The sequence below is a fragment of the Microtus oregoni genome, unplaced genomic scaffold (assembly GCF_018167655.1).
Source record: "Microtus oregoni isolate MIOR12 unplaced genomic scaffold, Mior012 000011F_ref0000422, whole genome shotgun sequence".
Taxonomy (NCBI): domain Eukaryota; kingdom Metazoa; phylum Chordata; class Mammalia; order Rodentia; family Cricetidae; genus Microtus; species Microtus oregoni.
In genome coordinates, this window is record NW_024543070.1 from 18,677,174 (window position 1) to 18,702,308 (window position 25,135).

The 25,135-nt window shown below is 42.6% G+C and overlaps 1 protein-coding gene across 4 annotated transcripts in view; it reads left to right on the forward strand.

Annotated features, from left to right (window-relative positions):
- LOC121453333 (nucleotide exchange factor SIL1-like) overlaps positions 1-25,135 on the forward strand; it is a 267,151-nt gene that overhangs the window by 79,526 nt on the left and 162,490 nt on the right. For all 4 annotated transcript variants that reach the window (XM_041660023.1, XM_041660024.1, XM_041660022.1 and 1 more), the window contains one exon: positions 11,592-11,730. In XM_041660023.1, coding sequence (XP_041515957.1) covers positions 11,592-11,730 — 139 coding nt within the window. The remainder of the gene's footprint in view (positions 1-11,591; positions 11,731-25,135) is intronic.

Below are 25,135 nucleotides of genomic sequence, written 5' to 3' on the forward strand. Positions count from 1 at the left end.
CATGGCAACTCTTACAAAAGAAAACATTTAATCTGGGACTTATTGTTTCAGAGAGTTAGTGCATTGTCATCATGGTGGGAGCGTGGTAGCACACGTGGAACTGGAGCAATAGCTAAGAGCTACATCCTAATCCTCAAGCAGAGAGAGAGATCAGAGAGACACTGGACTTCAAAAGTTCACCCCCCAGTGATAAATTCTTCCAACCAGGCCACACCTACTCCAGCAAAGCCATACTTTGTAACTTGATCACTAATCATTCAAATATATGAGCCTCTGGGGGCCATTCTTATTCAAACATCTAGGGAGAGAGAGACAGACAGACAGACAGACAGACAGACACATACTCCTCCAACAAGGCCATACCTCCTAATACTTCCCAAACAGTTCTACCAACTGGGGGCCAAGCATTCTAACATAGGAGCCTGTGTGGCTATCCTCATTCTTAGCAGCACAATGCTGGGGGTGAAACCTATGGTCCACATATATGCAGCCAAGTAGTCTACCATGGAGATACATCCTAGTCCTATTTGCTCACTAAGATTTTTTTGTTTTGTTTTTTAATATTTATTTATTTATTATGTATACAATATTCTGTCTGTGTGTATGTCTGCAGGCCAGAAGAGGGCACCAGATGGTTGTGAGCCACCATGTGGTTGCCGGGAATTGAACTCAGAACCTTTGGAAGAACAGGCAATGCTCCTAACCACTGAGCCATCTCTCCAGCCCCCTAAGATTTTTTTTCCTGGTGATTTATTTAGTCTTCTTTTATATATTCTGGTTAGTAATATCTTGGTGGCTGAGAATCTTGCAAATATTTTTCTCCAGTTCTCTAATTTTTTAGAATTATTGTTGTGTTTATGATGTTGTTTGTGGGGACACATGTACAACTTAGTTGGTCTTTTCTATGGCGCCTAGGGATCAAACATCCATCATTAGGCTTTGTGCTGCCCTAGCCAGCCCAAATTTTATTAGTCTTTAAAAAAAACAATCAAACAAACAAATAAACAAAAAATAGTTCTGCAAAACTACATCAACTCTGTAGATCATTTTGGGTACTGTGGACATTTTGATATTAATAAGTCCAATCTGTGGTCATAAGATGACTTTCCATTTTCCTGGAAGGGGTGTTTCAATTTCTTTTATTGGTGATTTATAATTTTCATTGTAGAGACTCTTTACTTCCTTGGCTAAGTTTATTCCCCTCACCTCTCTGTATTGTATGAATTAGGATTTCTTTCTTTGCAATTTTGTTGTTGATATATGAAAGAGGTATTTGGTTTTGGTATATTGGGTTTATTTATATCTTGTAACTATTGAAAATCATGTCATTTGCAAACATGGGTAATTTGACCTCTTTTTTGTTTTTATGTTCTTTGTGTTTCTTCATCCTTGCTGTGTTCTAGATTTGAGAGAAGTCAATTTCAGCTTTCTACTGCAGCATGCTATTAACTGTGGGTTTACTGTTTGGAAATCTGCTCCTTCTAGAACCTAATTGTTTTAGATTTTTGAATCATAAGCACAACTGAATACTAGTAAATGCTTGTTCTATATCTGTTTGAATGCTCATGTGGTTTTTGTCCTCAGTTTTATTGATGTGGTTAATTATGTTTATTGATTTATGTGTGTTGAGCCATGCTTGCACCTGTGGAATAAATCTTACTTGATAACCCCTTTGGGAAGTCATTTCTCTTCTTCAAATGTGGGAACTGGGGATCTAACTCAGGTCATCAGGCTTGTGGGGCAAGTGTTTAACTCACTGAGCCATCTCAATAGACTTGTAGGGTTTTTTTTTTTAATTTGTTATTGTTCTTGGTAGACTGTTGTGCTTGATTTGCCATCATTTTGTTAAGAATTTCTGTATTTATGTTATCACATATATTGGTTTCTAGTTTCATTGCATTGTTGTATTCTTACCTAGTTTTGATATTTAAAATAATGCTGGCCTCATAGAATGAGGTTGGAAGGCTTCTGAACCAAACAGTTCTTTGGAATAGTTTGATAATTGATTTTAGTTTGTTGGAGGTGGTAACCCATACCACTGAACTTTCTGATCCTACACTTATCTTTGGTGGGAGAGTTTATAGTAATCATTCAGTCTCACTATTTTTATTGGTCTGTTCAGCTTCCTATGTCATGTTCAGCTTTAAAGGCTGTGTGTCTAGAAATTGATCTGTTTGTTCTAGAGTTTCCAATGGTTAGTATTTAGTTGTGTATAACAGTACTTATATTTCTGTAGTAGTGTCTGTTGTAAATCTTTTTAAACCTCTCATTTTATTTATTTCTTTTCTCTTTTCTAATTATATTAATTACATTAGTGTGCACAAATTACCTGATCGAGAAGAAGGAAATTGTGTTTTGAATGATGATTCTAGGGATTTTGGATCCATTATGACAGGAATCGCCTGGTGGAGTGACCGTGGTGACAGGAACATGTGGTGGAGGCTGTTGATGTGGTGGACCAGGAGCGGAAAGGGAGAAGGGATGGCAACCAGAATCTATAGTCTCCAGAGCATTTTTCCTCATGACCTGTTTTAGTAGAAACCTCATCTCATACAGGCACCTGAGCCTCCAAAAGAGCACGATGGGCTAGTGAAAAGATGTTCAGAACACGAGCGTGGGGAGGAAACTTAAGCCATGACATTGTGAGTAGTTTACCTGATGTTCTGTCCATTTTGTTTATCTTCAAGAACGCCAATTCTCCACAGCTGGGCATAGTGGCATGCTTCTGTAATCTCAGCACTTGGGAGGCAGAAGTAGGAGGATCAGGAGTTCAGATCCAGCCTTCGCTTCCTATGAGCTCACTGCCAGATTGGGCTACATGGGCTACAAGTCTCATAAAACCAGCCACAGCTCTTTTTACTGATACTTTTTTTTTCTTTTTCAGTGTGTGTCTTTGCTCTGCTTTGCTCTTGTTTCCCCTACCTTTTTACCACCTGTGGTTTCTTTTAGTTCCTTGTTGCTCTGTTACATAGTTGGAAGTCTTTTTTTAATGTGAGCAGGTGTTGCTGTAAACCTCTTTTAGTATTGTATACTTCATCACAAGGTTTTGATATGTCATGGTCTGATTTTCATTTGTTTCAAGAAGGCTTGTTACTTAGTTTTTCGAGATAGATTCTCGAGTGGCCTTGGCATTGCTGTGTGTAGTTAAGGGGGTTCTTGGTATTCTTATATTCCTGACTCTGACATATACAGGGGTTCATTACCATACTTAGTTCAAGCAAATTTGATTAAAAATAAGGTGATTTGGGCAGGCAAAGTAACACAGCTTCACAGAGTTAAACAAATGCAACATAAAAGAATGCAACACATCTTTGCATGATTAAATGTTCCACAGCATAAACAAACGTAACACATTTTCAACTGATAATTCCACAACACCAGGGATTGAATGTAAGTTGTCATCCATGGGGGAAGTGCGTTTGCCTGCTGAGCTATCTTGATAGCCTCCTTCTATATAATTCTAGAGTCCCTCTTACTCATTTCTAGTTTTATTCAATTGTTGGCAGAAAAAATACAGAATATTTCAGGTTTTAGTTTTTATTATCTTTTATCTTTTTTTTAGACTTACTGCCTAACATATAATCTATCTTGAAAAAAACTCTGTTTCTTGAGAAGAAAAATGTGTATCCTGAAGCTGTTAGATGAAATGTTCTGTAATTATCTGTTACTTTATTTGGCCTACAGTATAATTCAGCTGCAGGGTTTCTTTATTGATGCCCATTATCTCTCTTTTGACAAAAGTGGGTGTTAATTTCCCCATGACTATGTGTAATTATGTACAAACAGAGCCTGCTTAGTACAATTGGGTATTCCAGCTTTGAGCATATATACCTTTATAACTGCTATTTCATCTTGTTGAAATGGTTCCTTTATTATTATATGGTGACCTATCTGTGTTTTAAAGTTTTGATTTATTTTATCTAATACCCATGAAGCTACTCTTGCTCATTTCTTTTTTCTGTTTGTGTGATATTTTTCCTCCATCTTTTCACTTTCAGTTTATGCCTACTTTACCGGTGAAATGAGTTTCTTGTAGGCAGCATAGCATTGGATCTTATTTTTAACTCCATTTAACCTGTTTGCTTATTTTAAGTGGGGAATTTAATTTATTTATACTCATGGTTATTCATGTTTATGGTAGATTTGGAAATTATGTGTGAACTGAGACTACAGTTTTGTTTCCTGGTCACCCAGACCTGAATACTCACACAGAAACTATATTAATTACAAAACTTTTGCCAATGTCTCAGACATATTCTTAGCTAGCTTTTATACATTAAATTAACCGGTTTCTATTACTGTATGTATCACCATGAGGCTGTGGCTTACTGGTAATGTTCTGGCAACTTTCTCCTTTGGTGGCCACATGGTGTCTCATTGACTCTGCCTTCTGTTCAGATTTCCTGCCAGGCTTCACTCTGTTAAGCCTTTGGCCAAAATAGCTTTATTCATCAACCAATAAAAGTAACACATATACAGAAGTACATCCCACATCATCTCCCCTTTTCTGTCTAATAAAAAAGAAAGTTTTTAACTTTAACATAGTAAAATTACATATACAAAACAGTTACCAAGCAAGAGTTATAGTTATAATATTTAGTCCTTTTACATTTGGCAGATTAAGGAAAGTATCATCTATTCTATATTTGTGAGTCTAAAGTTTTATGTCTAATTTGTCTTTTATCATAGCTAAGGACAACTAAACTATTCAGTTTTCAAAGACCCCAGAAGGATTTAATATTACCTAAGTAAGTAGGAAGTATATTGTATGCAACTTTCAAAGTGCTAGAAATGACAGAGACATCTTGCTGTCTGAACAGTCACCCAAAGTTCTTTTGTAACAATGGGGTATCCATCTTCAACCTATAGGCCCCTAATATCTGGTAGACTTTCCAGTGACGCAGGAAATTTGAAGATCTAGTCTGCCTTGTACGAGCAATGTTTGTCAGTTGCTCTATTCTGTGTCCTGTAGACTGTCTGGCAGTTTCTTCTGTGAAGAAGAAACCCTAAGACCATCCCATCTTTTGGAAAGTTCAGAAGTCACTTTTCTGTGGGTCCTGCATGTCCAGTTCATACAACATACCATCAAGCAATCTAGGCAAGATCATTTTCTTGCCCAAATTGCTAGCTTTGTCACATTGAAGGCAAATTCCATAATGAGTTTCTCTGATGCCCATCAACTTCTCTGAAGTAATTTGTGTTGCCAGAAGTAGACATGTCTCATTGTTGAGGAAAGTCTAAGTTCTTAAAATATTTTAAATGCCTTATCCTATAGGTCTTTGAAAGGTTTGAAGAATACCTACCCATCTGAAATAAATCTCTGTACATCTAAAAAGCCTAACATGACTATAAATTTGACTATTATATATGACTATTAATCCAGAATTTTAAATTATATATTACATTTTAAATGAGCTGTATAAACATAATACCTTAAACAAGAGTAGAAATATACAAATAATAAAATTGACCTTAAATTTGTATTTAATAAACCAAAGTCCATACCAATGTAAAGTATTTATTTTATATCATGGTACCCCCCTTTTTTTTCTTTAGAAAGACCTTGACTGTGACCATTAACCAATTATAATTCACCCTCTTTAAATGAAAACAAACATTTATAGACAATATTTTGGAATTTGGGCATAGTTTTTTAGACTACTTTCTGCTGATTGGGGGCACTGTTAATATGGTTTTTCATGAGGTATCCTGTTTGATTGTTCCATCCCAGCTAGCAGTCCTAAAGCTATTGTGACTGTTGTGACCACCTGGGCTATTGCTTCAGGGGGTCTTATTTTATCAAGCCAGTAAGGAATCCATAGCTTTCTATTCTCTGTGGAAACAAAAGCAAAATATCTTTTCCAAAGTAACATGTCATTAGACTTAAATTTTTAAATCAAGATACCTTTAAAATATATATGTTGGTTTAGATTAGCAGCCTGTTACAATGAAATATCTCTCTGTGGTTAGCTTATTCACAGTCAAAAAATTGAAAGAAAATGCAATAATATACATAATTCAGATTCTTTGTGTATTTTCCATCTTTTTTTTTTTTTTCGAGACAGGGTTTCTTTGTGGCTTTGGAGCCTGTCCTAGAATTTGCTCTGTAGACCAGGCTGGTCTCGAACTCACAGAGATCCGTCTGCCTCTGCCTCCCGAGTGCTGGGATTAAAGGCGTGCGCCACCATCGCCCGACTGTATTTTCCATCTTTATTTGGCTTTTTTCTCTATTTTTTTTATTTTTAGGATTTTTGAAATAGGGTTTCTTTGTGTACCTTTGACTGTCCTGAATCTCACTCTATACACCAGCTGGCCTTGAACTCCCGGGATCTGCCTGCCTCTGTCTCTCAAGTGCTAGGATTAAAGGCATGTGCTACCACACCTAAATATTCTATTTCTTTTTTCTTTAAAGACTTTCTCTATCGCCGGGCGGTGGTGGCGCACGCCTTTAATCCCAGCACTCGGGAGGCAGAGGCAGGTGGATCTCTGTGAGTTTGAGACCAGCCTGGTCTACAGAGCTAGTTCCAGGACAGGCTCCAAAGCCACAGAGAAACTCTGTCTCCAAAAACCAAAAAAAAAAAAAAGACTTTCTCTATCATTTTCCTTTTCTCTCCCAAGCCTATGTATATATATATATTTAAATACACTGTAAACTGTTTAGATCTTTCATGCTATCTGAATCTGTCTTACTGTATATCTTTGTCTTTTTCTGACCACATGAGTCTTTAATCTGCTAAACAGCATGGCTAGGATTAAAGCTGCAGCTTTGGCAGCTGGCTCTACCCTATTCCTTAGCTTTCTGAGAGTCTAGCTTCATGGTGGAGGTACTGGCGGAGGCCACATTTATTGTCACTCCTTTACATATGCCCAAAGAATTTGACATCCCATCTCACAGGTATTTGCTCAGCAAAGTTTATTACTGCCCTATTCATGACAGACAGGAAAAAGGAAACAGCCTAAATGCCCTCCAATAAACAAAAGAAAAATGGAAATGTGGGACATATACACAATGGAGTACTATTTAACTGCAAAGAAAAACAAAATCATGAAATTTGAAGGTAAATGGGTGAACCTAGAAAAGATTACACTGAATGAGGTAACCCAGACCCAGAAAGGCAAATGTCTTATGCTTTTTCTCATGAGACATTCCCGGCTCCCAATATTTAGATGTGAGTACATAAGTAGCCACAAAACTGGGCATGTGAAGCATGGCAGCCATAATTCCTGTCTGTTTGTAGGGACCACGTGTCTGAGCACTCCCAGGGGCTGGGTTGCACCAGCGGGCCCAGAAAGGGTATTTGTATGTGTGACCAAGGTGCATCACTGACGGTGCTTCAAAGGACCACTCTTCCAAGAAAGGCTGTCTGCATGCGTCTCAGGGCTTCTAGTAGGCAGAGATACTGAGGATGCACAGTCTAATTGTGTCTTGGCTGCAGGAGGATGACAGGACCACAGCTTAGCCAGCTGCGGTGCTTGGTGCTGGTTGTCATTCTGCCTTCAGGGCCGAGTGGCTAAACTGCTGGGGGTGGGTATCCAACTACTTCTCCGGATCCTAAGTGGACAAAGCCTGAAGACAGCACAGGGGCATGTGTAGAGGAGGCCACAGGATGACTGAGTTCATTCTCTATGCTAACTCAGTGACAGCTCTCCAGATGGGGCTCAGGACCTGTGAGAACTACAGGCTTCTCTGCAGTAAATGCTTATGAACCTCCTGCTTGCTCTCTCCCCACTGCGTGGTTCTAGGTGGTTTAAGAGAGGGACAGTAGATTGTGTATACTTGGTTCCTTCCCACTAAGACCGTGCTGCATCCCCACTACTCTAAAGTGCTGTGCCTTGAACACTAGTGCAGCAGCTATTGCACATGTTGGTCCTGTCTTATGGAGGGAAGCATGTCAGGTACCTGTAGTCAGCTCTGTTACTGGATGAACCTGATCTGTTAATGAAATCCAGAAAAAGCAGCTTTTCCTATCTTCTAGTCCTCAGACTTTGAAGGGTATCATATTTCTTCCACTGTACACCATTACCTCCAAGTTGTAACATTTGTCTAAGGAGGGGGAGGCTGGGGAGCTTCAGATGGTAGATAGGAGGTAAACAGGTCACACATCCAGGAAGAATAAAAACTTGGAAGATTCTTAGGGAGCCTACAACAGTGTAAAAGGGAGTGAGCAGTTCAGGGCTGGGTGTGGCTGCAGACCTGCACAGAGACTGAGGCTGTGGAGCTGCACATAAGCTGTGCAGAGAGCGCCAGGCTGCAGGTTTTGTGAGTGGGCACCTTGTCGGGGTGGGGTTTTTGGTGATGCAGCTGCTTCTGAGTTCCCCCAGTCCTTGTAGTAATTTCTCACCAATACTCCTTAGTAACCTCCGAAAAAGACCTCCTGAGTTCACCAAACTGAACTTTGATGCAGTCATTGCTTTAGTCTGTCCTGGGTTCCCTCCTGGCATGAGTAGACCTGTGTGTTGCATCTCCCCACAAGTCTGTCATACAACAGAGGACTTCTTGCTTCTCTAGGTTGTGAGAATCATTTTCCTGCTTGCTGTCACACATCCAGGAATTACCTCTTGGTACACTAAAGCAAGACTGCAATTTAGAGCTTAGGTATTTGGTCTGTTTTTGTTTTTTTTTTTTAAACGTTCTAAAACTGAGCAGATTTCTGCTTGTGCTCCAGTCATATACAGGAGTGGACGGAGGAACCGCAGCTGCGCTAGTGAAGGCGGGAGGGTTGGCTTTGCAGACCTGGTGCTCCCCATTGTGTCTGCCTGGCCTGCAGTCCTCATTTACATCCATTCTTGCCTGGCTGCTGGAGGCCTTTGATTTGTACAGCTCTGAGGACATTTTTATTAATATCGTTCTAATCCTGTCACCTAGCAGTCTTGGCCAGGAGCTGGCTAGCATGACTTGGTCCTAGAGTACATAGTTCTGGGTACTTAGCAGATAAAGTAGTCTTAGTCTAGAATATGGTTGCTATCTGTCTGCAGAAGACTTGGGGTTTGGGGATTGCCTTATCCTAAGGCCCCAAAGTCACACCTTCCTATAAAGTGTCATTCATTCATTCATTCATTCACTCACTCATTCTCTCTCACACACACACTCTCTCTCTCTCTTAGATACTAGGTCTTAGGCACACAGTGATAGTGGATGGACCCAGTACTTGCCTCAGGAGACTGGGCCGTTGGAAATCTTGGATGGCTATACCTTCCTGACAGGCTCTCTTCTGTAGCCTCACACATATCTGCCATCCTGCTCTTAAGTCATACTCACTCCCTCCTTCTCTTCTCCTCACTACCCACTGTTCTCTCTCCTCTCTCTTCTTCCTTTTCTCATTGGCAGGGTCTTATATAGCGTATACCAGCCTTGCACTTGCTCATATAACTGAGGCTGGGCTGAGTGTTCCTGACCCTCTTGCCTTCACGTCACCTCTCAGGTGCTATGATTACAGATGTGTACTATGTATCACTTTATTTTTTGCAATGCTGAAGCATGCATGGGCAGCCCGTATATGGCAGTTCCGTTGAATTTGTTCATATTTGGGTTTCATGCTCTAAGTTGATGAGGACGACTGATCAGGTCTCTTTCTCAAGAGAGCACCAGATCTCATTACAGATGGTTGTGTCAAGAGGGTGCTGGGAATTGAACTCAGGGCCTTTGGAAGAACAGGCAGTGCTCTTAACTGCTGAGCCATCTCTCCAGACCCCACTGTGTACCCAGTGTCTAATTTTCTTTTCCTTAAAAAACACATTATTTTTATATATATGGTTGTTTTGCCTATAACTATGTCTATGTACCAGGTATGTGCAGTGCCCATGAAAGCCAGAAGCAAGTGCTGGATCCCCTGGGACTGCAGTTACAGACAGTTGTGAGCTGCCATGTGGGTGCTGGGAACTGAACCAAGGTCTTCTGGAAAGCAGCCAGTGCTCTTAACCACCAAACCCTCTCTCCAGCCCCTAATTTTCTTTTCAGTTTGTTTTTGTGCAGACTTAAAATTGAATAGATAAGAGGTGCTCGAGCCAGGCTGAACTCCTGCGCAGTGTGATCTCCACCTTAGCCTTTCCTGCCCGAGTGAAGCTGCATTGTGTAGCTACTCTTAGTTGTCATGGCAAGACTTCTCTGACCTGGAACCTTGGGCTGCTTTTTCTAAGTAGCGTGATGATGATGATAACTACTTGTTCTCAGGGCCAGTGCTTATGTTATAGCACATCTAAAATATGAACTGGAGGTCATGATTTCTACTTTACAAATGTAGATACCTAGTCTTCAAAAGTTAAATAAGTTGCTCGGAACCACACCCACACAAAATGAGGTCTGAATTGTGTGTTGTGTAGAGAGCTTGCGGTCTTTACCTCTGTGCATTGTCAGTGGTCTCACTCATTGTGAGACAATTTAAGAGCCTCTTTTGCCCAAGTTATTTTCCTTTCTGGTCCTTAACAAGGTGTGAAATTCTGCCACCTAAATTTCATGCTTTTATTTCTAGTTAGAATATGAAGATTCTTGGAGGGATTCGGTATTGTCATCAGCAACACCTCAACACCTTAGCCTTTCCTCTGACAGCTAATTAAAGATCAGACACTGTGGGACCAGGCAGGTGGGAGCCACTTTCTAGTGCTAAGGTACTACCTGAGGAACTGCATGCACATGACACCTCCCAGGAGGCTTAGCACGGCTGAGAAATCAAAGTGAGGTAAAGTACCCAGCACAGATTGTTAAAGGGAGACTCTACGAAATAGGAATCGGGAAATGGATGGACAGTAATGACAGGAGGTGGGAGAGCTGGGATAACCTAGGTGCTAGTGTGAACGCCTCCTTGCTGTCCTAAATGTAATTTCCCCAAGCTTTGGAACTCTCTGCTTCCAGTTTCTTGGGGCTTACAAGACTTCTTTTATACAAGTTTGAAAATGGGAGACCAACTCTGCAGGCACACGTGTGCACTTGGGCACACACGAATACATGCATTCAGGCAAATACTCATACACATAAAATAAAACTAACCATTAAAAAAAGGAGACCAGGAAGAGGCAAAATGAATTATACTTGGTGTTCATGTCTCCTCCCTCTGAGTACTTCACAGACTCCCATCTTATTCTTCCCTGATGTTCATGGGGTAGAAAGAAGCAGCGGGGTTGGGCAAGCAGTTTCCAACTTGGACATGCTCTTAGCCTGGCCCAGTTAGAATCCCACTCTCCTGCTTATGACTCTTACTCTATGGTTTGGAATGTCCTGGGACATTTATGCCCTGTCAGTCCCATGGGGTTTGCCAGACTGCTTGGGAATCAATTAGACCTCAGCCCTAGCTTGTCTGTATCAAGCAGTTACATAGAAAGTGGCTACTGTGCTAACCTTCTCCCTAGCATTTTCTTTAACTCCCTCGGGAGAGCATGGACTCTTCTGGTGGTGTCCCTTGTACAAGTATTAAAGTACTGTAAAACCCAGAAGCTTACTGCTTCACAAGCTGGTTCTGAGGCTGACCTTGTAAGAGGAACTGCACGTGTCTAAACGTGTCTGAAGGTGGGACGGGCATCCAGGGAGAGTGGATTGCCTCAAGCTGTTGCTTTCCTCTTGCCTGGGCCTTGTCATGCACTATTTTTTTTTTTCTCAGAATGATTTTGCACTCACCAGCACAGAGAAGAGTATCCACAAGGAATCGGAGACAAAGGAAACCAGAGGAGAAGAGGAACAAGACACTGAGGTCCTGGAGGTGTTTCAGCCGACTCGAGAGTGGCAGGCTCTTCAGCCAGGTACCAGACCTGCTCTGGTCCTTTGAAATACACAAATGTCCTTTATTCTTGAAGGTTGGGAGAGGCCATTGTCACCATGACCATCAGAGTGGTAGCTGCTGCTCTGGGGCCTAGGGACCTTCATTCTCTAGCAGAACAGGGCTTGTGGCATGGGAGTGCCCTGGAAGGGAGGCTTATGGTGGGTGAGCACGTGATGGGAAACTTTCTTTCCCCGCACTTCTGAAGCACGGTGGAGGCAGTGACACGTGCCTTGCTATGCAAATGCTATTTTGGTCTCTGCTGCTCTGCTCAGTGCTGCTGAAATAGTGTTCACAGGAGAATCCTGAGCCCCAAATCTTCTTTTAAAGGAACCCATGCCACAGAAAAAATGGGGCTCGTTCTTGCCTGATCATAATTGGGGTGTCTTCAGAAAGAACTGCTTTCTAGCCCTTTCATGACCCTGAGTCAAAGATTTCAGTAGCCTGCAATTGTGAAATGCTTGCCACAGTCAGGTCCACAGCTAACTTTTTCGTGTGCAGTCTTTGATCTTCATAGCCATAGAATTATTACTGTCTTTATTGCCCAGTGGAAATACTGAGGCTCAGAGAGGTTAGATAACTTGTCCTGTTATTTATCTAACTTGTTTTATGTCCTTGACCTCAGAGCCTTGATCTGCTTGCTCTCTTCCCACTCTTCCTTCCCATTTCCAGCTGTCCTTGCCTGGGGCCTACTCTGCTAATACTGAGACTCTTCTCAGGTGCAAGCTGTTTGTGTTCTGTACCATGGCAAAGTGGATGGCAAGTTCTGGCAGCAGGCATAGTGTCGTTTCATCAGGTCCTTGCCGAATTCATCACTGTGTCCTCACAGCCCCCATTGCTGCTGTGCTGCCAGGGATAGCATTTGCTGTGCCAGCCAGCAATATCACTCCTGCTAGGCTTGCATATGGATAGTTGTTGCCACTGAAGAGTGATGAAGCACCAGAAGCCAAGTGGAAGCTGATGGCATCAGGCAGAGGGAAGTTTAAGAATAGAGGTATTTGATTCAGCAGGTCCAGCTCTGCCTGTCTTCTCTTAGCTTCTCTGAGAACAGAATTTGGTCTTTGAGGAATAGCTCAGAGAGGCTCTCAGAAGTGATGAGGTAAAAGATGTGGCTATATTCTCTGCTTTTATGTAGAGTTGCTGATACATTTTTTCAAACAGGCCAGCCCCTGTCATAGATGGGGCTGATGTTCTTCTGGGTTCCTGCTTCTACTCCACTCCTTCAGCTGGGTCACTAGCACCCTGCAAACCTTTGGTCCACACTGCAAACAGAACAGGGCTCTTATTTCTGACCTTGAGCCTTACCTAACCCTCTGGCAGCAGAGCTGCTTGCTGCTGACAGCTCAAGAGCCCCTGCATGAGTAGTTTGGAAGGAAGAGCCAGAGGCTGTGCCTAGAGTGAGGAGTGGGCTCTGAGAGCCTCAGGAGAACTAGAGAGAAGCTCTTGTCTCCCGTTTAACTGATGCTCTTTTGACGACACCCTACGCGTAGTTTCTCAAGAGCTCCTGGGAAAGTTTTCTATACAAAACCCTCCTGAGGCTGCTGCACAGCTGTTGCAGCTGAGCGCACTGTGGAAACAAAGCCCTCTATCCAGTGCATGTCTGAAGGCATCGCTTAGATGCTCTGGTTTCCAGAGGTCACCTCCTCGCTTGCACACATCTTCAGTGCACTTGTGGGACTGGACGCCACTGAGTGCATGAGAGTGCAGCCTTCTCTCGCTTGTGGTCCTGCCTGGGGGAGGGGATGCTCTCCCTTTCTCCTCCAATAGTAATTTTGAAAAGGGAGCAGGGATAAACACAAATAAAAAGTTTAGTGTTTTTTTGCTTGAGAGCCAAAGGCAGACACACAGGAAAATGGTGGGCATGCTGGGGACTTTTAAACCATGGTAAATTTGTGTAGATAGTTGTGTTCCTATCTAGGCCTAGCAGGTCTGCCCTCCTGTTCAAAGGACTTTTGTCCTCTTAAGGGAAGGCTGCACCTCTCATTCCCTTTTCCCTCAAAGGAAAGATATTAGAGTGTGCAGGCAGCTTGGGTTACGGGCCGGCTCATTGGAAGGCAGGCAGATAGGCAGATTACATGCTACAGCCTGGCACACTAGGGTAGTAACACATGACTTCCTAGGTCTTCCCATGAGGCCAGGTGGGAACTTGGCTTCAGCTACACAGCACTGAGACAGCTCCTTCCCCTGATGTCGGCCTGCCTCTGTTATTACTGTCAGCATCTTCACTGGGAGTTGGTTGTTCCTGGAAGTGATTTTTCTGTCGCTCTTTCTTCTGGTTTATTTTGGGATCTGCCTCACCTAGCAGAGGCACAGCAAGCATTCGCATGTGGATCCAGCAACAGCTGCTTGTAAGCAAGCAGGGGAAAGCTGTTTGCTGGCAAGTCCTTCTGGCTGTGGGCAGGGAATGGAGACATTTGTCCTGGAGCTAAGGACTCCTGGATTCCAGAATTTTGTGCCTGTGCACTTGTTATTATAGAACACTGGTCACAGCCAGATCCCATGATTTTGTCTTTCTGAGCATTTTCTGAGATTCTGCTTTTTGTTTGGTACTGTGTTTGTAGCTGAAATATAGATAAGCGCTCATATTTACTAAGCATTGGCTCTGCTGGGGATCCTTGGAGGGTGGATGCTGTAACTGCCCTCATTTTCACAGACAAAACTCATTCTCAGCAAGAAGAAATTACTTAGACAAACAGCCAACAAGTGGGGGAGTTGAAATTCAGACAACTTTAAGCCCAGTTTAAACATTGTGCCATGCTGTCTTCCTAAGGAACAAAATGGACCTGAACCCCTTGTGTTTTAGCTTATAGGCTCACAGACAATACAGGAACAGCAAAAACACCATTAGTGTGTCAGGACCAGGGCTTCTCCAGTGCTGAGAACTCAGTGGGGCAACTGGTCAGACTGTATGATTCTGGGCCTGACTGTGGTTTGCTTTGAGCTTGTGGGTTCAGGTTGCTCGTAATCTCTAAACTTTAGTTTCCTTCTCTGAAAATAGGAATGTAAATAATGACTTCACAGAAGTGGTATGAGAATAAAGTGAGGTGTGTGTGTGTGTGTGTGTGTGTGCTGTTTCCCAAAGGGCCTGACAAACAGTACATACTCAACATATTCTCATTAAAAAAAAATACGCCTTTGCTCCCTTTCTCTGGGGATTTGAAGGAGAAGTGGAAGTGAGGAGGACACCTGGACAAAGGCCACTCCAGTCTTACCTGTTTGGCCCCCCTGGGCTCAGGAAAGCCAAGCTCAGCCTAAGGCTTCTTATGACCTGATTTGACTTCAGGGCGACTGTGAGAATCCTACTCAATAGGAGCATGCAGGAAGTCTGTGCAGGAACACGTTTATGTGATGGATGGAAAAGAGAAAAAAATCTAAATCATCAACAACTGATGAGAGCAATCCAAGAATTATAGAGCGCCAGCCATCTGGTCAGATCATTTCAGATCTGCACGAGCAATAAGAGGGAATTGAATTTTAAAAACCTCATTTATAGTAGGCCATCTACTCTGGTTTCAAGTATTTAAAAGTGGAGCCTGATTTCCTGCAGGCTCTGGACATCTGTCTGAAGGAGCACCTGACCCTAGTCAGGGTGACAGTGGGGCTGTTTCTCTGGGGCCTTTTCTTCTCTGCTGTCTCAGAGGGGCGTGTGGTTCATTTTCTGTGTCCAAGAAATGAGTTCAATTCTAATATGGTTTACTATTGGATCTCACAGGTTAAAGGCTCAGTTTTCCCCATGACTGCCCTCATTTCAGATGTCACTTCTAAATCTTGGGTTACCTGTACCTCTCACTACCCAGGATTCTCACACCCTCTCCTCAGGTTTGACAATTTTGTTAACTAAATAAACTCAGAACACACTGCTTATGTATATCTGTGTGGTGTCAAGAATGCAACACAGAGCTGTGTGGTGGTGATGCACACCTTTAATCCCAGCGCTTGGGAGACAGAGGGAGATGAATCTCTGTGAGTTTGAGGTCAATCTGGTCTACTGAGTGAGTTCCAGGACAGCTGGGTCTATATGGAGAAACACTGTCTTGAAAAATCAATCAATCAAATAAACAACCCCCCCCCAAAAAAAACCCAACAAAACAAAACAACAAAAAAGAATGCAACTTAGGAGCAGCTAAGGGGAAGAGATACAGACAGTGAGCTCTTAGACTCAATTGGACGTCAGTCTGCCCAGCTCTCATGCCCTCTGTATGTCTACAGTCTTCCAATTCAAATGCCGTTCAGGAAGTTTCTGAAGCCTATTGTTTAGGACCTAAATAAAAGTTTCATTATATAGGTATGATTGATGCCAAGCAGTGGCCATAAGTAATCAATCTTGAGTCCCCCTGCACTCCCCAGGGATAGAGGATGAGTCTTAAAATTCCAACCCTCCAATTATGAAGTAGTCTTTTCTGGTGACCAGTTTCCATGCTGAAGTCCCCACCAAGAGTCACTTATTAGCATAAATTCTGGCATGGGTTGAAAGGCAATTTGTTGTGAGTAGCAAAAGTCTCTTACCATGTAGGGAAATTTTGTACATTTTAGGAGCACTGTGGTGAGGGATGCAGGACAAAGAAAGGTCAGTTTTTATGTGTGTTACAAGTTGCAGTTGAGGTAAGACTAGGGTACTGATGGAGGAAGGTCATTGGCTAATAAAGACACTGCCCTGGCCCATTTTATTGGTTAGAGGATAGGTGGGAGGAGAAAACAGAACAGGACGCTGGGAGGAAGAGGAAGTGAGCTCAGACTCGACCGCTGTCCTCTCGGGAGCAGACGCCTGAGAGAGACGCCATGCCCCGCTCCCGGGATGAAGCTCCGACCCAGGATGGACATAGGCTAGAATCTCCCCGGTAAGCGCACCTTGGGGTGCTACACACAGATGATTAGAAATGGGCTAAATTAATATGTGAGAATTAGCCTAGAAGAGAATGGGCCAAGCAGTGATTAAATGAATACAGTTTGTGTGTTGTTATTTCGGGGCATAAGCTAGCCGGGCAGGTGGCTGGGGTGTTGGGGACACAGCCCCGCCGCCGCCCTTATTACTTCAGGGTACAGCCCTTCTATTATTTCTGCAATCTCGGATCTGTGCTTGAGAGACAGAATGACCTTCCATTCCGAGGTCATCTTTACAGGTTACTACTCTTCAGGATGCCGTCAGAAGTCTTTCCTTTCCTGTTCAGTTCATCCCACACTGAAACAGTGAATATACTCAGGGCATGGGTTGTCCGTGAGCAATGGATGGGAGCCTAGGAGAGGACGAAGGCCAGTCCATACCTAAAATTTGTGTCTTATCAGAGTGGAGCTATGAGACTTCTTTGTTGACACCAGGAGGTAATGGTATAAAGGAAGTCATCTGTTGGATGATCTTCCACTCTGGCTTAAATGTAGTTTTGAAAATGTGGAGGAGGAGCTAGAGAGAAAAAACTAGCTTTGTGGGTTTTGTTTGTTTTTGTTTTGTATGGTCTCACTATGTAGTCCTGGCTAGCCTACACCTTGCTATTAGAACAGGCTGGCCTCTAACTCAGAGATCTGCCTGCTGCTGCTTCGGTGAAAGTGTGCACATCTTACTTGGTTCTGCTTCCTTTTGGCCCTTTTCAAAATGAGATGCTCAGAAGAGCCTATCTTTGGATCAGACACCTGTACAATGCTTTCCTTTCCTAGTTCAGGGACTTTCAAGTCTTCTAGGGATTCTCTGAGAATGGAGTTTGTTTATTTTCTACCCATATTTCTGGTTTCTTGTCCTCTAATGCTGTCACCTCCCCAGCCTTGATTCAAGCGTTATCCTCTCTGAGCATCCGCTCTGTTTCTTGGTTCTGCAAGTTTATCAGGGGAACTACAGTTTCACAGATTTAAGGAGAAAGACCACTGACCCAAATCATCATGGCCAAACTCATTAAAGCAAACTTTTTTTTTTTAAATTTTGTCTAATAGGCTGTCTCTCCCTAAAGGCTTGTTCATGAAAACAACATTAGACATGGGGAAAATAAGGGTCTTTAGAGTTCAGGAGTAGGTGGCAGGGTTACAGAAGCAGAACATAAGCATAACAAATTGGTTATAACAACCTCTTGTATCAAAGACATGGTTGAAAAGTGGTCATAACAAGGTGGTCATAATAACCTTTTGAAACAAAGGCATGGCTGCCGTTTCCAGGAACAGGCAGTCAAAACTATTTGTAGTTAAGGTTTCAGGTGAGTCATAGCCCAATCCTTGAGAATCAGAGATTTAATCATAAACAGAAATAAACCTAGTTTGTCTTTACTATAAGATGGGTCTCAAGTCCAAGATGGAGGCAGACTGATTTGTTGTTGCCCCCTTGTCTTATGTGTCCCCACCAAATCCTTGATAGGGTCTTAATGTTCTTTATCTGGGGGAAACACAACATGTCATGCATCAAAAGATGTATAGTCTGCTTGTATATCTGTTTGGTTAGCATAGAAAGAACAACATTTTTAAAGGCCATATAATTTTGGTACTATCAGTATTAATGGTACTGGAGGTAGCCATTTTGCTCCCTTTGCAAGGGAATTTCCATCTTATCTAACATTCCAGCCTTCTGCTGTGGATAAGAGGCCATTTGTTCTCTTCTCAGCTGAATTAGGGTGTTGTTGTCAGGGCCCAGGAAGGTTGGAATCAATGGGACATTCATCAGAAGCATCTGGTTTGCTGGCCTAGCTGAAGAGTCAGGTAGCAGTCAACTTCAACTGGACTGGTTTACTTAAGTTTTCAACAAGTCCAGGACTTTCCGGTTTTGTAGGACTATCTGGGGCTGGGGTAGAGTAAATCACCTTTGGAGCAGTTTATAGTCTACAGCTGATTTCTGTGTGGTGTCCACCATCTGAGTGGAACTCTGACAAGACAGAGACTAAGGACAGGTGTTAAAAAACGTAAAGGAAACTCTTGTATTTGGAGCTTCCCCCTCGGGAATAGGCAAGAGGCTGGGAGCTTAGGCTGATGATTGACAGGAGCTTCTCTGGAGTCCATTGGCCTGTGAAAGGTGGATCTAAGTCTTATGATTTTGATTCCCTGGTGCTTACATTGCCATTGTTTGTAGTCTGTACTGAAATCCACACTGTAGAAAAAGCAGCTAACAGGTGTTTGCGAAACAGACAGTAGACTCACATCTTTGAATCATAGCAAAAGCTCTGATTTTGGGTTAAAATTCATGAACTTTTTTTTTTCTGCCCTGAGGGCTGGGTATATAGATTGTACATAGATTTTTTTTTTAAAGCATGATGAGAAGCATCTGTATTTTTAAAGACAACTAGGGTAATTTTAAGATCTTGAGTTTGTGACTGATAATAGTAGTAATTTACCATCTTTATATATATCTATATATATATTTTTATAGAACTTTATTGATTAATGTTAAACTTTGAACTTTTGAAATCTTAGTATAACAATAGCATAGAGGGGGAAAGAAATCTGAAATAGCTCGTTTTAAAATCATTTTTATGTCTTTATATTTATATATATTAAATAATTTTATTAGATCCTCATAACTTTTATAAGACTTTTATATCCTTAGATGTTTATAACTTAAATTATGTTTAGACTTTTATAATTTATATAAACTTTAAATTTTCTATCCAGCTGATTATTATTAGACACGCATAAGTGGTTGATTATTGAGAGTAGTCTTTGGAGGGCAAGCTATGTTAACTGGAAGAATAGTGAAAACCTTCTGAGATGAGGTGGTGTGTGCTCTGGAGCTCTGTTCAGTCTGCCCTGATCCTGATTCATGCTGTCTGCAGCCGCGCCTCAGCCATGGCTTGTGAAGATACTGGAAAAAAACGCTTGTGGACTTGAGGAGGTGATTTGCCAAATTTGAATCATGCTCACCCGCCTCAACGTGAAGTTGCGGGAGAAGTTGTGTACTGTGTCTTAAGCAAAGGAAAAGTATCTGAAACCCAAAGAACTGGTGCATATGCTCACCAAGACAATGAGAATCACTACAGGAAAAACACCGTGTAGTGAAGGTTCTAAGACGTGGGGTGGTTTCCAAATTAGAATCCACAAGCGACCCATTGACTTACACAGTCCTTCTGAGATTGTTAAACACGGTTACTTCCATCAGTACTGAGCCAGGCGTTGAAGTCACTATTGCAGATGCCTAAGTCAACTATTTTAATAAATTGACTTAATCAGTTATTAAAAACAAAGATTGTAAAAGTTATGCTGAAACCTGTTTTGTGTGAAGTAAACAGTGTCTGCCTTTTCCAGCAGCAGACAGCTCTAGAAAAGTGTCGGAGCTACAATTAGCTGTGAGTACCATCAGAGAGAAGGATAAATTACAGCAGTGAGTGTAATCCACAAGGCCTGTGTATTCATTAAAATTACAGACTCGCCAGCTGTCTGGACGATTGCCCTAGGCTCCTGTGGTCTTGATGGTTTTGTTGGGGCCAGAGGTTGTAGGTCTTCAGCTGTCCCGTGGACAGCATTGCATCTTCAGCTGCCGACAGGACAGCACAGGATCTGAGAGAGAGATTTTCCTGTGGAGGAGGAACTTGGGAAAACTGACCTTACTTTGACAAGGCAGCGTAGGGCAGCCAACCCAACAGTGTCCACAGTTGGGGCAGGTTTGCCCAGTGGTTAATGTTACCAGAATTCAGTTCTGTGCCCCATCATCTTTGGAGACCTTAGCGTTACTACTACGAGTCTGTATTTCTCTCAATCACGGACATTTTTTATTAATCATTTTAAATGCCATATTCAGCAGATGTCTGAAAAGTCTTGAGGGCCGTCTACTAAGTACACTTGACTTGAAATAAACTGTTTTTAGTTACTGCTTTAGGTTTAACATTGAACACATACAGGAGTCTAAATAAAGCTTGTCCCTGTAAATGAGTTATATTTGTATTTAGCATGACTCTGAGTATGGTTTTGAATATATTAAAAAATTTGATTATTTATAAGGTGACTATTAATTTGCATGTCTTAATTATCTTTAACAGTTTACAAGTTTGCAACTTTTATAAGATTAGAATTTTACAGTTACACCCGTGCTAAGTTTAGCCTTTAAAAATTACCATTTTTTAATTAAAGCCTTTTAAGTATAAAATGAAACTTTAAATCATAAATAGAATATAAGGAGACTGGCAAATTTACTTTTCTGATCCTTTTATAGTACACCATTGCAGAATATCACAGTGTCTCGTATGCCTCAATCTATCAAAATAGCTAAAGTTTAACAAAGTTAGCAAAGACAAGGACGCTAGACATATGCTAAGTCAGTCTTTGCTAAGCTTTTCCTGGGGTGAGCTTTTAAGCATGTTTTGAGTTGATATATTTTAGTTAACACGAATAGTTAGCTGGACATGAAACTATAGGAGTTAAAAAGCAAGGCAAATACACATGGAGACTTTCCCAGAACTATGGACTTTGACGAATTAGGTCTTTGGTTTTTTTGTTTGTTTGGTGGTGCTGTCTACGTGTTGAGTTTTATGGCCTGAATGGTAAGATTATCTGTGTATAAGTGTCTAATTATTAACCCTGTGTTGTAAGTTTTAAGTCAACTTTCGTTACAGTTTTACAGATTTTTTTTTTAATATTTGTATGCTTTATTTAACTTTATTTTATGTGCATTGGTGTGAAGGTGTCAGATCCCCTGCAACTGGATCTTTGGACAGTTGTGAGCTGCCATGTGGGTGCTGGGAATTGAACCCGGGTCCTCTGGAAGAGCAGTCAGTGCTCTTAACCACTGAGCCATATCTCCAGCCCCAGTTTTACAGATTTTTAATCATATCTATTAAACTTATAAATTTCTAGGTACAGAAAATAGGTATAATAGTCTTGCAGATCTTGAGGTAAGGTTTATATCTTAGCAAACATTGTAGGCAGTTAAATGAAACCAGAAGTCTAGATTTTTAGCTGCTCTGCCTTGCTTGGTCATCCCCCTCTTCCCCAGCTGTCACAAAGTCAGGTGGCTACCTGACATAGGACAGAAACTTGCCAGCTTCAGAGCCTGTAGTAATAAGAGCGGCGGGGATGCATCCCCGCCACCTGGCCGCCCACATGGCTAGCTCTAGCTTATGCCCCGAAATAATTACACGGAAACTGTATTCTTTTAAACACCGCTTGGCCCATTATATCTAGCCTTTTCTCGGCTAACTCTCGCACCTTGACTAGCCCATTTCTTATAATCTGTGTAGCCCACGAGCTGGCTTACCAGGAATGATCTTAACCTGCGTCTGCCTGGAGTGGGAGAATCATGGCAACTCTCTGACTCAGCTTCTTTCTCCCAGCATTCTGTCTGTTTACTCCACCCACCTATGTTTTAACCTATGAGGGCCAAGCAGTTTCTTTATTGCTTAACCAATGAAATCAACAGATAGAAAGATGACCCTCCTCCATCAAGAGCCAGCTTCTCAATACAGCAGAACAACATAAAACAATGTTTCAGGGGGTGGGGATAAAAACAAAACAAAACAATGTTTCAGTTTTATCAATACCCAGACATTTGAGTCCCTGCTAAACTGAATCCAGTGACCAGAAAGCTCAGAGATGAGGAATTCAGAGCCCTGGATGTCCCAGCAGCCATGGCAAGTGGGGGTGCTGGATTTGGGCCTGGGCCAGGGGCGTGAACAGAGCTGCCCTGGTTTGTCACAACTATCAGGATGCCAGGCTTCTGCAGGCTGACAAGTGACTGCCCTGGCAGAGAAGAGTGGTAGGCTCACACATACGAAGGTCCCAGAAGACTCTGTGAGGACATGCAGATTTCGTCATTCCTAGCCTGCCTGGATAGCTATGCTGCCCCTCAGCAAGCAGATCTGAGCCCCACTGCCACACTGAGCAGGCGAAGCCCAGACAACAAGACTTGCCCCCTCCATTGCAGGCACTGCCAAGGCTGAGGGCTTTGTAGTGTTGGCTGAGCTCTGCGCCGCCGCTAGGACATATCTGCCTAGGATTGGATTCATTGCCTGGACAGGACAGGACAGGGTACAGGGTGCAGTCTGTGTAGGCTTGAGTGTGAAGAGAGCAGCTGCTGGCCAGCCTCTTTTTTTTTTAAAACAAGTATTTGTATGCTTAATGCTTACCCTATGTCTCTTCTCCCCCACTGCCTCTGCTTCTATCCACCTGTTCTCTCCAAGGTTTAATCAAGAGTACTTATCGGAGTGGCACAGCCTTAGCTTTCAAAGGTCAACTCCCAAAATGGCTGAGATGAAAAACTTAGACTGAACAGGGATGATGGAGAATGAGCTGTCAGTACCAGTGTTAGCCTTCATGCCAAGGGGGCTCTGCTTCAGTTCAGAAATTCTGTGTAGGGGCTGGAGAGATGGCTCAGTGGTTAAGAGCATTGCCTGCTCTTCCAAAGGTCCTGAGTTCAATTCCCAGCAACCACATGGTGGCTCACAACCATCTGTAAAGAGGTCTGGCACCCTCCTCTGGCCTTCAGGCATACAGACAGAATATTGTATACATAATAAATAAATAAGTAAAAATAAATAAATATTAAAAAAAAAAAAGAAAAAAAAGAAAATCTGTGTAGCTCCAGCTGCCCTCCTTTTTCTAGGATTAGCCACCCTGCTGGTGAGATCGCTGAGCCATCTCCAAGGGGACTAAGAAGTGCTTAGAACAGCTCTCAAGGGCTGGCCTAGAGCTAGAGTGAGAAGCCCTATTCTAGAACTTGTTGCTTGTTTCGTTTTTGTAGAACACATGTAGGAATTGATCTGTAACTTAGTGATGAGGAGGAGAGAGGGCAAGGGAGGAAGCAGGAGTGGAGGGGAAATCCCATAAACCTGAATGTGAGCACATACTTACTTGCTTTCTATTGGCTAGAAAGGCAAGGTATGTTGGAAAATAATGACATGATAGTGTTAGGCAGTGTCCATTTTGTTATGGATAGGACCCTGTAAGAGACAAGAGGTGAGGAGAACCAATAGCTGGTCGATTTCAAAAGTGCAAAAGTCTGTGTACCATGAATCTGTCATTGAGCCCAGCCAGGGGTGGTGGTAGCAGACAAGAAAATGATATAGATGCCCGGGTTTGAGAGCAAGTTTGAAACCTGAAGTGCAGTCTCAAAAAGAGCCATGTCAAAAAAATTACTGTTTTGTTTCATTAGTTGAACTCCTACAGCCTTTCACGTGTAGTTCTTGATGTCAGGAAGTCTGTGAAGGCATAGCCTAGGCCTGCCTGTGTGAGCTATGGTATGGGGAAGATGGGGATGTGATTCTGGGACAACATAGCAGGACTTGAAGGAAAGACTTCCCAAAGATAGAGTCACTGAGGCTTCCTGAAGAGACATTTTGTATGTGTTGGAAAAGAAGCAACACAGATGGATTTAAAATCCGGGCTGAAAGCCAGGTGTAGTGGAGCACACCTTCAATCTGAGCACTCAGGAAGCAGAGGCAGGCAGATCTCTGAGTCTGAGGCTAGCCTGGTCTTCAGAGTGAGTTCCAGGACAGTTAGGGATATGTAGAGAGTCTCTTGTCTCGAGACAAAACAAACAGATCCAGGAAGTCTCTGATAGGACAAAGTGATTTTGGTAACAAATGAAAAAGTCACGATCCCTTGATTAGGATGAGCTTTAGAAATTAGGGGGAGGGGTGAGAAGGAAACATGGAAAGGTGAGAAAACTTGAAAGAAGTTGAGGAAGCTTCCTTTATACGAGCCAAACTGAGGACGGGTCCTGCCTCGGATAATGGAAAAGAGGGGCTTGATTGTATGCTAGAAAAAATGGAGTCAGCACGAAGTAATGTGAGAACATGGGAGCCAGGAGGTCAGAGCTCAGCATCTCCAAGTGCAGGAAGGGCCTAGTAGACACCTTGAATGTGAGAGTCTGGTGAGGTTTTCACCAGCGAGTTCTGGACAGTGGATGCTGAAGAGTGGGGCAGCTGGGAGCGGAGGAGTAGGTGGCAGGTCTCTGCTCCCTTGTCCACGGCTTGCTGAGGACTCTGTGTCTGCATCAGCTGTGGGCCTTGTGAGGAAGGTCTCGGGTAGGCTGGAGTGCTGTAAGGCTCTCCCTGTGAACTAGTTCTGACCGTCCCTCTTATGAAGACAGGGAAAGTCTGTGGGATGCTTTGAGAACTTGACGGTGGCTCGGCAGAGTGACGTTTGCACCCCGTGAGCCTCTGCTTTCCCAGCATGCCTAGGAAGAGTGGCAGCACCGGAAGCAGGACACTGTGCAGGGGCCCTGCAGGCTGCTGGTGCTTGTGCTGTGGTCCAGCTGACTGTTTCTGCTCATGTTAAGGTTTCACTGTTATTGCTTATAATTCACAGACTGCTGATATTTCCTTATTTTCCATACTTTGTTTATTTGGACAAACCAAAATTGAACTTTATTTAATATTTTTCAGTTCCCAGAAAAGTATGAATATAGTGTGTATAATGATGTTGTTTAGAAGATGAGAACTATTTCTTTGGATTAAAAAATTTAAAATTAGATTACCTGTGCCCATAATTAG